Source organism: Salvelinus sp. IW2-2015, linkage group LG36 (genome assembly GCF_002910315.2).
Source record: "Salvelinus sp. IW2-2015 linkage group LG36, ASM291031v2, whole genome shotgun sequence".
Taxonomy (NCBI): domain Eukaryota; kingdom Metazoa; phylum Chordata; class Actinopteri; order Salmoniformes; family Salmonidae; genus Salvelinus; species Salvelinus sp. IW2-2015.
This window is the reverse complement of record NC_036875.1, coordinates 1,188,179-1,204,180: the sequence shown is the minus strand read 5'-3', so window position 1 is coordinate 1,204,180 and position 16,002 is coordinate 1,188,179. Positions and strand designations below refer to the sequence as shown.

General features: G+C 42.2%; 1 protein-coding gene across 1 annotated transcript in view; it reads right to left on the bottom strand.

Moving 5' to 3' along the window:
- The window catches only part of LOC111959381 (collagen alpha-1(XVIII) chain), a 203,910-nt gene extending 189,166 nt beyond the window's left edge, over nt 1-14,744 (bottom strand). The window contains exons 1-2 of the mRNA XM_070437697.1: nt 14,576-14,744; nt 14,417-14,484 (exon numbers count right to left, since the gene is read on the bottom strand). Of these exons, the coding sequence (XP_070293798.1) occupies nt 14,417-14,484; nt 14,576-14,586 (79 nt within the window). The 5' untranslated portion in view covers nt 14,587-14,744. The remainder of the gene's footprint in view (nt 1-14,416; nt 14,485-14,575) is intronic.
- Between the last annotated feature and the right edge of the window lie 1,258 nt (nt 14,745-16,002).

Here is a 16,002-nt window from a genome sequence, read left to right as displayed (position 1 = left end):
GACTGATGAGGGAAAAAACAACAAATGCAATCCATTTTAGAATAAGGTTGTAATGTAACAAAATATGGAAAAAGTCTTGGAGGCCATTGTGACTGTGTCTAAATTACACTAAGAGTGGCTTGGAAATACGATGACATTGCTAAAGTAGGCAAATAATTAGTAGGAAATATATATTATGATGTCGTCAAATTTACTTTAGAGAGATGCCAATGTTTCCAATATTGTTACTAGCAAAGTTTTTCAAAAATAGCTAACATTAGCATTGGTAGCTATCTAAAATACGGTGGTCCCTCAATCTTAGTTAGCTGGCTAAAGTTATATTGCAACTAAAGTCAATCTGGCTCACAATCATGACAAAAGGTTTTCCTAATAATTATTTGCCTTCTTTTGAAATGATAGTGTTTCCAAGCCAAATCCGGGTTGTATTGARGTAGGCTAACGTTAGCCAGCTTGCTAGTTAGGGTAGCTAGCTTGCTAAATGTCAGCTATGCTAGCGATGAGAGTGAAAATGATTATCAAAATACACATAAGCAGATACATAACCAGCAGTCTATGGTCTAGCTACAGGTGTACTCACCACCACTGGGGACCAGCGAACTCCAACCACCTGTTCTGCATGATAGGGTCCTTCAGCAGGGCATGCAAACCAGATGGCTGTGCATCCTGCTTGAAGCAGTCATTGCATGGTCAATCCGTATTGGGCTTTTCAGTCTTAAATGTTTGATCCTTTGAACGCATTGGAGGTGATGAAATAACGGCGCCCCATTCAATGAAGGGAAGCGAAGTGGACGGAGGGGTGATTTGAACGTGGAGCTTGGCAAAAGGACGCATGATTTGTTGACATAATTGTAACCAAACCGAACCTTCATTTACTCGTTGTGACCCACCCGTTGTGAACCCCAGCAATTGATCTCTCATGCGGTTTAAAAAGGTACAAAAATTTACTTCACTTCACCAGTTCAAAAGAAAAAAATGGGAAGCCAACTAGAAAACACATTCAGTCAAACAAAAAACGAATAGTTAAATTTGCCACGGCCTCCACTACCTCAGTTTACAGCAAATGTAGGGGCCAAACTTTTGACAGGAGATGAAAGCTACAGATTGCACATTTGAATAAAAAACTCAAAGCCCTGGTCACCATGCTATGACACTTCATTCGGGAGGAGGGGTTTCTGCTTTCCAGAGAGACTTACAGTAGTGAGTGCAAACATTTCACTTTCACTGCTCCACCTCACCTTCTTAGGGTCAAACATGACATTTCTGGATGGGATACTTTGTGTAATGCATATCGTCACGATTCACATCAGTCTTTGAACTTCAATGTGCTGCTAACCTGATAGACGCTAATGGAAAGCATAGGGACGTAGGGTTTTGATCAAAAACTAATTTCATTTGCCAAAATATTAAATTTTCACTGGAGTACCCATGTCTATTAACATTACAGTGCATTCGGAAAGTATTCAGACCCCTACCCCTTTTCCACATATTGTTACATTACAGCCTTATTCTAAAATGGATTAAATAATTGTATGATTTGGAAAGACACACACACAGCTCTCTATATAAAAGGTCCCACAGTTGACAGCGCATGTCAGAGCAAAAACCAAGCCATGAGGTCGAAGGAATTGTCCGTAGAGCTCCGAGACAGGATTGTGTCGAAGCACAAATCTGGGGAAGGGTATCAAAAAAATTGGTTTGGAACCACCAAGACTCTTCCTAGAGCTGTGCGCCCGCCCAAACTGAGCAATCGGGGGAGAAGGGCCTTGGTCAGGGAGGTGACCAAGAACTCGATCACCCTGTCAGAGCTCCAGAGTTACTCTGTGGAGATGAGAGAACCTTCCAGAAGGACAACAATCTCTGCAGCACTCCACCAACCAGGCCTTTATGGTAGAGTGTCCAGAAGGAAGCCACTCCTCAGTAAAAAGGCACAATACAGTCCACTTGGAGTTTGCCAAAACCACCTAAAGGACTCTCAGACCATGAGAAACAAGATTCTTTGGTCTGATGAAACCAAGATTGAACTCTTTGGCCTGAATGCCAAGAGTCACATGTGAAGGAAACCTGGCACCGCTCAACACCCGGCCAATACCATCCCTACAGTGAAGCATGGTGGTGGCAGCATCATCATGCTGTGGGGATGTTTTTCAGCAGCAGGGACTGGGAGACTAGTCAGGATCAAGGGAAAGATGAATGGAGCAAAGTACAGAGAGATCCTTGATGAAAACCTGCTCCAGAGCGCTCAGGACCTCAGACTAGGGCAAAGGATCACCTTCCAACAGGACAACGACCCTAAGCACACAGAAAAGACAACACAGGAGTAGCTTSAGGACAAGTCTCAATGTCCTGGAGTCGCCCAGCCAGAGCCCAGAGTTTAATATCTCTGGAGAGACTTGAGAATAGATGTGCAGCGACTCTCCCCATTCAACCTGACAGAGCTTGAGAGGATCTGCAGAGAAGAATGAGAGAAACTCTCCAAATACAGGTGTGCCAAGCTTGTAACGTCATACCCAAGAAAATCCAAGGCAGTAATCGCTGCCAAAGGTGCTTCAAAAAGTACTTTGTAAAGGGTCTGAATACTTATTTTTTATTAACAGTTGCAAACATTTCTAAAAACCTGTTTTTGCTTTGTCATTATGGGGTATTGTGAGTAGATTGATGGGGATTTTTTATTTAATTCAATTTTAGAATAAGGCTGTAAAGTAAAAAAAAGAAAATTGGAAGGGGCCTGAATACTTTCCGAATGCACTGTATGTTGCAGCTTCTCCAACATGGACAGTGCGATAAACCCTGTTGATGTTCTGCGGTGGTCGCTGCAGCAGGGAGGAGAGACAGACAATGGGTGCTAGTCACAGTCACTCGCTGTACTTATTATTATTATAATTTTTTTATTTTACACAGTGCAGCAAGTCTGAGCCCAGCACAATCAAATCAATTGCAGTCGGACTCCCTCTAGTAATATGTGTGTCTTATTTCATTAAACAGAGCGCTTAAAGCATCAGACAAGCTCAGTGCATATAGTTTGATTAAAACGCATAGGATGTGTCAATATACAGTATGGAACAACACGTTTCAAAATGTTGACCAATTGATTGGTCAAAAGAACAGATGACTCTCGGTCGACCAAGATTTTTTTTTGTCGAGGACAGCCCTAATACATATAAACTACACGGTCTACATTCCCTTATCACTCTCCGGGGGTAATTATTCACAGCAGCAGAAAAACTATTTTTGATTCAATCATTCGGTAACAGTTATGTTGCATTACATTATGTGTGGTCTCCTCTCTCTTTGTGAGATATTTGGAAAGAACTGCCATTGTTTCAGCAGTGTTGCTTTATATACTGTAAGGATTGCTAAGGGATTATTGTACAATGGCACGTCTGGTGTTTTTACAACAGAACACCATATGTGATTAGTCCATTACTACTTCTATAGCGACTGTGTGGAGACAACCATTGTCTTGAATGATCCTATCCCACCCACAATCTTTGAGTGACTGACAAATAAGAGGGTTACACTAATGTGAGTAGAAAGAGTAGGGGCACTAGGGCAGAGTCAATCTCTGTAACCAAGTCTTTGAAAACTAGTGGAGAGAACAGAAAAAGAGACAAAGACCACATCCTTGACGACATTGCACATTCTGAACAGTGATGCACCGATTTGCCATKTTTGGCCGATACCAGATGAAGCTAGCTGGCTGCTTATAACGTTAGGTTTGGGCAACAGGGTTAAGTAGCTGGCTAGCTAATAATTTTCATGAACTGAAGTTCAATTTCAATAGGCAAACAACAAGTGGCTACCTAGCTAATACTTACTCACAAGGATTCCTAAATCATTGCTAAGAATAAGGAAAATGACTTCAGTTTCTACTGGTCATTCTTTTCAGGCTGGTTGTATTGGTGCTAGCTAGGTACTAAGCTAAAGCTAGCTACCCCAGAAGTTGCGGTTGAACAAATTATGCTTTATTACCAACGCGTTATTGTAAACAAATCGTTCGTTGACGGTATTTGCTTGTTTGCAGACTTTTTTTGTACAGCTTTGACAGTGCTATTGTATCTTTTTTGACACGCAAAGACCCAAACGGCGTTCCATAGTATGTATGTCGTGAAGCTAATAGCAGTGGCGCTATTACTGTGTAACTCCGGTGGGGCAACATCTGAAAAATAGCGCACCTGGTAGTGTGTAACGGTGCTCGACCAGTCGGCGAAAGCCAACATCACCCACGACAGAGAAGAGTCATGGCGTTAATGGATTTCGCCTTTGAGTTGTCTCGTTGAAATTTTCTTACTATTTCAATTGACTGCTCGATCCACACAGCAGACATTGTGTGGGCTAGGTTAGGAATGCCGTGTTGCACGTGTAGCGCMAAATTTTACGCAGCGTTATTACATCATGTAACTAAGTTATATAAACTCAACAAAAAAACAAACGTCCCTTTTTCAGGACCCGGTCTTTCAAAGATAATTAGTAAAAATCCAAATAACTTCACAGATCTTCAATGTAAAGGGTTTAAACACCGTTTCCCATGTGTGTTCAATGAACCATGAACAATTAATGAGAATGCACCTGTGGAACGGTCGTTAAGACACTAACAGCTTACAGACGGTAAGCAAATAAGGTCACAGTTATGAAAACGTAGGACACTAAAGAGGCCTTTCTACTGACTCTGAAAAACACTAAACGAAAGATGCCCAGGGTCTCTGCTCATCTGCGTGAACGTGCCTTAGGCATGCTGCAAGGAGGCATGAGGACTGCAGATGTGGCCAGGGCAATAAATTGCWATGTCCGTCCTGTGAGACGGACAGCTTATCTTCCTCGCAGTGGCAGACCACGTGTAACAACACCTGCACAGGATCGGTACATCCGAACATCACACCTGCGGGACAGGTACAGGATGGCAACAACAACTGCCTGACTTACACCAGGAATGCATAATCTCTCCATCAGTCCTCAGACTGTCCGCAATAGACAGAGAGGCTGGACTGAGGGCTTGTAGGCCTGTTATAAGGCAGGTCATCACCTGACATCAACGGCAACAACATCGCCTATGGGCTCAAACCCACCATCGCTGGGCCAGACAGGACTGGCAAAAAGTGCTCTTCACTGACGATACGCGGTTTTGTCTCACCCGGGGTGATGGTCGGATTTGCGTTTATCGTCAAAGGAATGAGCGTTACACCGAGGCCTGTACTCTGGAGCGGGATCAATTTGGAGGTGGAGGGTCCGTCATGGTCTGGGGCGGTGTGTCACAGCATCATCGGACGGAGCTTGTTGTCATTGTAGGTAATCTCAACGCTGTGCGTTACAGGGAAGACGACATCCTCCCGGATGTGGTACCATTCCTGCAGGCTCATCCTCACATGACCCTCCAGCATGACAATGCCACCAGCCATATTGCTCATTCTGTGTGTGATTTCCTGCAAGACAGGAATGTCAGTGTTCTGCCATGGCCAGCGAAGAGCCCGGATCTCAATCCCATTGAGCACGTCTGGGACCTGTTGGATCGGAGGGTGAGGGCTAGGGCCATTCCCCCCAGAAATGTCCCAGAACTTGCAGGTGCCTTGGTGGAAGAGTGGGTTAACATGTCACAGCAAGAACTGACAAATCTGGTGCAGTCCATGAGGAGGAGATGTACTGCAGTACTTAACCTCTCTGGGGTAGGTGGGACGCAATCGTCCCACCTGGCCAATAGCCAGGGAAAATGCAGAGCGCCAAATTCAAATAAACTGATATAAAAATCAAACTTTCATTAAATCACACATGTAAGATACCAAATTAAAGCTACACTCGTTGTGAATCCAGCCAACATGTCAGATTTCAAAAAGGCTTTTCGGCGAAAGCATAAGATGCTATTATCTGATGATAGCACAACAGTAAACAAAGAGAGTAGCATATTTCAACACTGCAGGCACGACACAAAACGCAGAAATAAAAATATAATTCATGCCTTACCTTTGACGAACTTCTTTTGTTGGCACTCCAATATGTCCCATAAACATCACAAATGGTGCTTTTGTTTGATTAATTCCATCCATATATATCCAAAATGTCCATTTATTTGGCGCGTTTCATCCAGAAAAACACAGCTTCCAACTTGCGCGACGTCACTACAAAATCTCAAAAGTTACATGTAAACCTTACCAAAACATTTCAAACTACTTTTGTAATACAACGTTAGGTATTTTTAAACGTTAATAATCGATCAAATTGAAGACGGGATGATCTGTGTTCAATACAAAAAGAAAACAAACTGTCGCAACTTTTCTGGTAATGTGCCTCTCTCAAACAATTTACTTCAAGTGACTCATTTAAGATGGCCGTACTTCTTCATTACACAAAGGAAAAACCTCAACCAATTTCCAAAGACTGGTGACATCCAGTGGAAGCGGTAGGAACTGCAAACAAGTCCCTTAGAAATCTGGTTTCCCAATGAAACCTCATTGAAAAGACAGTGACCTCAACATAAAACTTCTGAATGGTTTGTCCTCTGGGTTTTGCCTGCTACATAAGTTCTGTTATTCTCACCAACATGATTCAAACAGTTTTAGAAACTTCAGAGTGTTTTCCATCCAAATCTACTAATAATATGCATATCTTATATTCTGGGGATGAGTAGCAGGCAGTTGAATTTGGGCATGCTATTTATCCAAAAGTGAAAATGCTGCCCCCTACCCCGAAGAAGTTAATGCAGCTGGTGGCCACAGCAGATACTGACTTACTTTTGATTTTGACCCCCCCCCCCCCCCCCTTTGGTCAGGAACACATTATTCCATTTCTGTTAGTAACATGTCTGTGGTTCGTGTTCAGTTTATGTCTCAGTTGTTGAATCTTATGTTCATACAAATATTTACACACAAATATTTACACATGTTAAGTTTGCTGAAAATAAACGCAGTTGACAGTGAGAGGACGTTTCTTTTTTTTGCTGAGTTTAGATATGCACGGTAGCTTTGACATCAGTTCTTAACATCGGTGTTAAACTAGAAGGACATCGGTCCGATACCAATGTTGGCATTTTTAGCTAATATCGGACGATTCCGATATGTTCACCGATATTTCGTGCMWCCCTAATTCTGAGTAATGGAATATGTGACTACTAGCAAGTATTTACAATTAATAATATGATTTAGAACCCAAACACAGCAAGACTTATGCTTGCCGAGCCCCGCCTGCAACACACACAAGTCAAGTGGGTTGAACTATTGGCCACACGCACACAACCTTTCAACCCCCAGCTATTCCCAGTTCCCACAACAGTCAAGTGGGTTAAATTATTGGCCAGGCTTCAGTGATAACTGTGGCACTTTGCATAGAGTGGGCAAGAAACTCTATTAGACCATGACTCATGTCCTAGCAACAACATTCCCAGCCATGACAATGGGCACGCTTAGAGACTTCAACCATTGGTAAGTCAGTTTATTGACCGGAAAATCTATGGATTAGACACCATAGCCTTGGGCTGAGAGACAAGGCCTAAAAATCATATATATATATATCTATATATCTCAGTTTTTTTTTTTTTATTATGGCTGATTCATGATCTATAGCTAAATGTTTTCTCTGCAAAAAAGCTTTGTTGTATAATAAAAGGTCAGTGCACTGCACTGCATTTCAAAACACTCAGTAATAATATAATAGAATTCAAGGCTTGTGAATTTATACCTAGGCTAAATATAAACCTTCCACAATCATAAGACACACTAATCACTTATTCAAAATAATTGTACCTGTTTTTTTCCAATAATCACTGATCTGGCTTTCAAGTCAGTCTATGAAAATCTTTTTGTCAGAAATTTAACCAGAATCATGCATAACGCACATTCACTAACAATTATTAACTTTGTAGCAGGCATTATAGAAAAAGAACACAGCTCTCAAACAATCTCTCAACCACAAGCCCACGTGTTAGTGAGTAGCCAGCTAATCTCTATATTTCAAATTCAGCCAACTTGGATCTGTTTGCTAGCCAACAAGAAAACAGTTTAATTGTTATGAACACACTCTTCTGTCCATGTCCAGCTGTTTGAACAGCATGCTAGCCTGTCCACCTTTTGAAATCAAGTGGCCTACCTTCTCAGAAAGAGAATGAGTTGCCAAATCCGAATATCAGGGATGGGCAACTGGCGGCCCGACTAAAGGCCCACGGATTAAATTCCCAACAAAAAATGTATCCGATTAATTTAGGGACGATTAATTTAGGGACGACATTGCGAGATTGAATAGAAAGTGTGTTGTGCATCAGCAGTTTCTCTTATATGTCAATGTATTATTATTTTTTATTTTAAATCACAGCCCCCATCCCCGCAGGAGGCCTTTTGCTTTCTGGTAGGCCATCATTGTAAATAAGAATTTGTTCTTAACTGACTTGACTAGTTAAATAAAAAGTAAAAAATAAAAATAAAATAAAAATCAGCTACCAGCTACCAAGCTTCTACCCCCAAGCCATAAGACATTTCTCTCCGCCACCGGGAATATTTGTAGAATTGCAGCAGACTTGCATTAAAACTGCAACATTTGCTCTACACCCCATGGCAAAATGTGTGGAATTGATCAAAATTAACTCTAAAAACTAAAATTATGTTGGATGCGAGCAACTGCAGCCCCTCATGACTTCAGATGTTTTGTGGCCCCCACCTTCATCAAAGTTGCCCATCCCTACCTTCTATAATTGTGTTTTATGCTTATTGCACATTTATAAACTGAAGACTAGACATTTTGTATAATAGTCTTTGGCTAAAATGCTGCTAGCGGTAGGTGGTACTGGAATGCCGCGCACGACAGACTAAGCATTAATTTTCCACAATAAATGTTCATTAATTCTCCCATTTTAGTAGTGTCTGCTTTAAGCAATTTGAGTAGTTGAGACATAAAAAGGGTTAAAGGTTGGATCAAATCTCAAATGCATAGCTAGTTGAGGGTAAGATACGTGTGTGTGTGTGTAAACAGAGAGGAAGAGGTGAAGCGAGAGGTATCACTCTCGACAAAATCTGTCCAATATAAGCCCAATGCGTTTCTCTGGGCTTATTTTGGACCTAAGGTTGGTCGCCTTCCTTCCCACCTCTGGAATATCACGCAAAAACATACATTCGCCCAGCTCTAACTGCGCCCACTGAACAGTATGAGCATGGTACCTATTCACTGCTTTTCATACCTGTGGAAGCTGCCATTGACCTTGAATGACGAACCATCAAACAGGCAAAGCGTAAATATAGGACTAAGATTACACCGGCTCTGAAGCTCGTCGGATGTGGCAGGGTTTGCAAAATATTATGGACTACAAAGGGAAGCCCAGCCGCAAGCTGTCCAGTGACACAAGCCTACCCGATGAGCTGAATTATTTCTATGCTTACTTCGAGGCAAGCAACACTGAAACATGTATGAGAGCAGCAGCTGTTCCAGACGACTGTGTGATCAAGGTCGCAGGGCCAGACGGATTCCCAGGACGTGTACTCTGACTGATTCACTCCGTAATAAATACATGTTTTAAGCAGACCACCATAGTCTCTGTGCCCAAGAACACCAAGGTAACCTGCCTAAATGACTGCCGACACGTAGCACTCACATCTGTAGCCATGAAATGTTTTGAAAGGCTTGTCATGACTCACATCAACACCATCATCCCAGAGACCCTAGACCCACTCCATTTTGCATACTGCCCCAACAGACCCACAGATGATGCAGTCTCTATTGCACTCCACACTGCCCTTTCCTACCTGGACAAAAGGAGCACCTACATGAGAATSCTGTTCATTGACTACAGGTCAGCGTTTAACACCATAGTGCCCTCAAAGCTCATCACTAAGCTAAGGACCCTGGGACTAAACACATCCCTCTGCAACTGGATCCTGGACTTCCTGACAGGCCACCCCCAGTTGGTAAGGGTAAGCAACAACACATCTGCCATGCTGATCCTCAACACGGGGGCCATTCAGGGGTGCATGCTCAGCCCCCTCCTGTACTCCATGTTCACCCACAACTGTGTGGCCAAGCATGACTCCAACACCATCATTAAGTTCTCACGACACAACGGTGGTAGGCCTCATCACCGACAACGATGAGACAGCCTATAGGGAGGTCGTCAGAGACCTGGAAGTGTGGTGCCAGGACAACAAACTCGACGTGATCAAGAAAAAGGAGATGATCGTGGACTACAGGAAAAGGAGGGCAGAGCACGCCCCAATTCTCATCGACAGGGCTGTAATGGAGCAGGTCGAGAGCTTCAAGTTCCTTGGTGTCCACATCAACATACTATCATGGTCCAAACACACCAAGACAGTCGTGAAGAGGGCACAACACCTATTCCCCCTGAGGAGACTGAAAAGATTTGGCATGGGTCCTYGGATCCTGAAAAAGTTACTTGTCAAGCACAAAGTAGATGTCCTGACTGACTTGCCAAAATTATAGTTTGTTAAAAAGATAATTGTGAAGTGGTTGAGAAAAGAGTTTTAATGACTCCAACCTAAGTGTATGTAAACTTACGAATTCAACTGTATATCGAGATTACAGTATATAAATACACAGTACAAAACCCCATAGCAAATTGGATAGAATTGCAGGAAATTATCTTCAGGTGTCCAGAATATGAATAATATATATCCATATGTATGTGAATGGTGTGTATAGATCGTATAGATAGTATTTGAATAGAATAGGGGTGTATAGCAGTAGTTATATAGGACGAGCCATGACTAGAATATAGTATATACATATAAAGTGGATAAAACAGTACGCAAACATTATTAAAGTGACCAGTGTTCAATGAATATGTACATAGGGCAGCGGTCTCTAAGGTGAATGGTAGAGTACCGGGTGGTAGCCGGCTAGCAACAGTGTCTGAGGTTCAGAGCAGGGTACTGGGCAGATGCCGGGTAGTGATGACTGTTTAACAGTCTGATTGCCTGGAGATAGATGGTTATCGGTCTCTCGGTCCCAGCTTTGATGCACCTGTACTGTCTCCGCCTTCTAGATGGTAGCTGGGTGAACAGGCCGTAAATCAGGTGGCCACGGTACTTGATGATCTTCTTGCCCTTCCTGTGACACCGGGTGCTGTAGATATCATGGAAGGCAGGCAGTGTGTCCCGATGATGCGTTGCGCTGACCGCACCACCCTCTGGAGAGCCATGCGGTTGCGGACAGTGCAATTGTCATACCAGGCAGTGATACAGCCCGACAGGATGCTTTCAATGGTGCATCTGTAAAAGTTTGTGAGGGTCTTAGGGGCCAAGCCAAATTTCTTAAGCCTCCTGAGGTTGAAGAGGCACTGTTGTGCCTTCTTCACCAAACTGTAGTCGATGAACAGCATTCTTACATAGGTATTCCTCTTGTCCAGGTGGGATAGGGCAGTGTACAGTGCGAAGGCGATTGCATCGTCCATGGATCTGTTGGGGTGGTTGCAACCTGTAGTGGGTCTAAGGAGTCAGGTAAGATGGAGGTGATATGGTCCTTAACATCTTGAAGCAAGTGGGGACAACAGACTGTGATAGTGATGGATTGAATATATCCGTAAACACTCCAGCCAGCTGGTCTGTGCATGCTCTGAGGCTGCAGCTTGGGATGTCATCTGGGCCGGCAGCCTTGAGAGGGTTAACAGACTTAAATGTCTTACTCACGTCGGCCACGAAGATCGGGAGCACACAGTCCTCGTGAGCGGCGGGGGCCCACATCAGCGGCTCGGTGCGGTTTTCCTTGAAGTGGGCGAAGAAGTTGTTTAACTTGTCCAGGAGCAAGTGTGCCCACGATGTGGCTGTCTTTTATAATCCTTGATTGTCTGGAGATTCCCCATTCCTGTCCCAGCCTACAAGACATGCCCATTTAACTCTAATTTCCAACCAGAGCGAAAGACGTGCAGGATTCACCAAACTAATGGCACCATAAGATCCACGGCATTGTCGCTAACATTGTATTTTCTACTGGAATTAGAGTGTTTCTGAAGTATTTGCTGCCAACGTGGCACTTTGTAAAAGTCTGAAGGCTATATCAGAGGCACTGGTCTCAACAATACACTGTTTAAAATGGAGAAATGCATCCCAATGAGCTAGATGAAGTGAACATGATTCAATTCTAGTTTGACTTGGTTCTTACGCAGCAATAGTGTCTTAAATCATGTGGAAGACATTTGGACCAAATTATACAGGTGTAAAATATCCCAGCTCRTTGGACATAACACCTACTCACAGTATTACACCACTAAGCTTTCCCTTGTGAGTTCTTACTGCTATTAACATTTATGTAGATAATGCTCCCCAATCTATCAATTTCGACTACAGCTTCTATGAGGTAAGTGAGTAAAGTGTCGATCTCCTCCCTGTATTCAATCTGACAGCTGCACAATCCAATGGACAGAACTTTGACATAAATTAAATAATGGGCTGCAGTGAGATTCAGAGATAAATAATTTAGTATGGAATAGTTCCATTCTGAAACTCCACTTTCTCAAGACTAGTGTGCACTACAGAGCTTAGTACACTCCAGAGAAGAGCTGGGCGATATGAACAAAAATACATACTGATAAATCAAACAATTTTTTACCATATCTACGCTCTCTTGATGTAGGCATATTCACTGCTAATGGCGCGCACTGCGGGCGCATCAAAACCATACCAACTAGATCCTAATCCGGTTGTGAAGTGGTGCCATGAACTCAATATTAAGAGGTGAGAAATACATTATATATTTATAGAAAGCTGTGACACTCCTCTCTGGAACTACAATAGTAGCTGCTTTGAAAAATGTATTTTTCCCGCAATAGCATTTTGAGCAACGGTCATGCTTGTGCTTCTCAGTTCCTATGTGCGCACAGTTGGGAGAGGGAGTGAGAGTCAGCAGCCCACAGTGAAACAGGAACAGGCACATATAAACATTCATAGCAAGAATTAAGATAATGCATAGGCTATTTCTGTTGACCAAATAATGGTTTTAAGAACAATCTACAGGAACAGTTGTGTAGAAAATGACCAACGTAAGCAAAATGCTTCGGTAAGAGGAAGGCAATGTCGGTGATGTTAATTTTCATTTTATCATCCCAGCTCTACTCAAGGGTCCCCATCCCAACCTCTGGTTAGATATGAAGCAAGCCCCTGTCAACAGACCAAAGCCATTCTGTGCACGTCAAAGTGGAATTAGAAGTTCAGATGAAAGATGTTGTTCTCTTTGCATCCTGACCTGATTATCGACATTCAATAGACTAGGTCTAATTCAAAACTCTATTTTTATTTGGTATACAATGTCAATCCAGCACATAGTGTTTGCTTGTGGAACTATGCTATCCATGGGACTATGCTATGGAACACACTTTCACTGAGCAACTATCACTGAATCAACCAAAATCGTAAAAACACAGTTCAACATAATTCACAAAATACCAATGAAAACTAATTGTATTATTACTTTCACCAATATTTTTGCCTTAGAGCAGGGGTTCTCAAACTTGTTGGGGCTGGGGAACCCTCTGGTGATAGCAAATTCATCAGGGACCCCAACATAATCAGAAAACAACTAGAGTGGGATAAAAATAGCATACAAGGAGTTTTACTAGGACTTCTGCAGTGCATAGCCGGACTAACCAAATCTCCGGCAATGGCTAGGAACATTTTAAAGATCTGGCTCTTGGCATCAGAGAAAACATTTTGCAGTTTTCAAGCAACTTTCCTACAATCTACACATTTTGTCATTGGACAGAGAGATTTTTTGTGGATGCAGCTTTAAAAGGTCCAATGCAGGAAAACTGAAACTTTGCTCTTATTGGCCAAGAGGTTTGGAACTCTGTTATTGGTCTATAAGATCATATGGAATTAAATATATCAATCACTCAGTCCATTTACACTTATTTTCAGAAAAAAAAACTTGCAGGGATGATCAAATGGAATAATTCAGAAAGCCTTGCAAGTTGAAATACAGCCTGAGGTTGTTTATTAACCAGTACACCTGCAACTCTTTTCTCCCCTGATGCCAATATAAAATAACTCATACAATAAATATTGACTCGAAGAAAGTCCGTCCAAAATACCGTCCAAAATAAGAAACGTCACAGACGCGGGCAATGTTTCTAATAGCTGACGCTGGTTACATTATAGCACAGTTACACAGTTACACAAACAGCATTTCCAAAATAACTGTAGATTATTTTCAGGACAAAAGGTAATTTAGCATAGACAGGCCTACTGAAAGCCCCCACCTTACATTAGCCTACAGGTGTCAACCTTCCAATAGTTYTGGTCAATGAAAGTTGTAAAACCATCGTCTAAGTGTATTTCAATATTTTACTGTTTTATTAAAACTGTGTCCCTACATTACCAACAAGGTTCACAAACGTTTCTGTCAACGGTAACATCACAACGGTTCGAGAGACAAAGACCCAACAAGTTGTAGACATCTGAGCAGCTACATTTCCTAATAGTTTATAGTTCTTAGGGCTTACCTGGCCATTGCGATGCTACGGGTGTCAGAAGAACCAGGCAAAAGCAAAGTAGTGGCCACGAGCAACACCTGCAACGAGGTAACACATCGTGTATTAAATTAATAATCATATCTTTCGATTTCTTTACATCCCCCATGAGCGTATATTAATGAAAAATACCTCATTTCCATCTCTGTTTTGGTAGTGACCAAGTTCAAAGGCTACATGTGATTTCTGGGCCAATAAATGTAAAACTTTTCGAAATTTCCCTGGTCCCCCACGATTGATTCGAAGCCGGTTGAACAGCTGATGCTCGGCTGTCGGCTCTGCTGGTTACAGAGAAAATCGTGGGAGAGAAAAGTGACCCACATAATCTKACAAAGGAGAATCCTTCTGGGTCCTAAAGAGTGCCAGGTTTCCGACTGTAGGTGCCTTTTGCGTCTTCTTCTTCAATGAGGTTTAGTGGTGGTTGGCATCCAATAAATGTTGCATTACCGCCCCCTATTACACTGTAGAATAACTACCTTTCACCACTTAACACACCCTGTAACTCTTCTGAGGAAAAGTCTCGCACACCCAAATACCTCTCTGCAGCTGCAACAAATGCCTCAATTTTCTGCAATTTACATTCCATCCTTGCAGTACAATTGTTAACCATTGCTATAAATGCTAAAAATCCAATCTTACTGAAACATATATCACTTGTTGGTTTATCCCTCTGTACTGGTACAGATTTACTACTCACACCACTCTCAGGATCACTCCCCCTCAACCAGCTGCTATTTTAGTATGTAAATCTTGGTGGGTCAAAAGAATTGTGGGATGCATGCCAGCAAAGCCACTACACAACACTAAACAATACATTAATTGCACTATAACGGTGCCCACAAAAAGTTAGGGCCTACATAAAGCTGTCCCAAAAGCAGAGTCCCACCCCCTTACCACTGCTACACCTGGCTTTCAGCGGARCCTTGTCTGGCATCGAAACAGTTCATTCAGCCTCATTTACTGCCTTTTAAAAAAACATAGCTGATATGGCTGACTTGCTTAAACAAATGTGGTTTCTACTGACAGTTGAGATGTACAAACTATGGCATAAGAACGACCAGCGATAAGAGGCAATCCATCATTTCAATTAAGACATTAATGAGCGAGCAACGACGGATGTAGTCAATATAACAAATTGTTCAGCACTTTTGAAAACTACAGAAACAAAATTCATAACATGGGTCGTTCTTACAGTGTACACCCTGAACAACAAGTCAGAACTGTAGGATAAATAAAGGGGGCATATAATAAGACAATGAAAACTCTTACAATATTCGATGATTACATCTCTCTAAAACAGGTTATAGGCTACATGTCCACCACCAAGTTAGAACAGTAGGCAAAATTAAGAGGTGAAAATAGACCAAATTATTAGGGTGAGGCACATTGAACACCGTTTGGGTCTTTGCGTGTCAAAAAAGATACACGTCATACAGTATAACACTATATGACGTGTTAAATAATCTTTTAATTTGACACGTCAAATAACACAATTCTATTATATAATGTTGTGTGTGCTATCAGTAGCACTGTCAAAGCTGTACAAAAAAGTTGGCAAA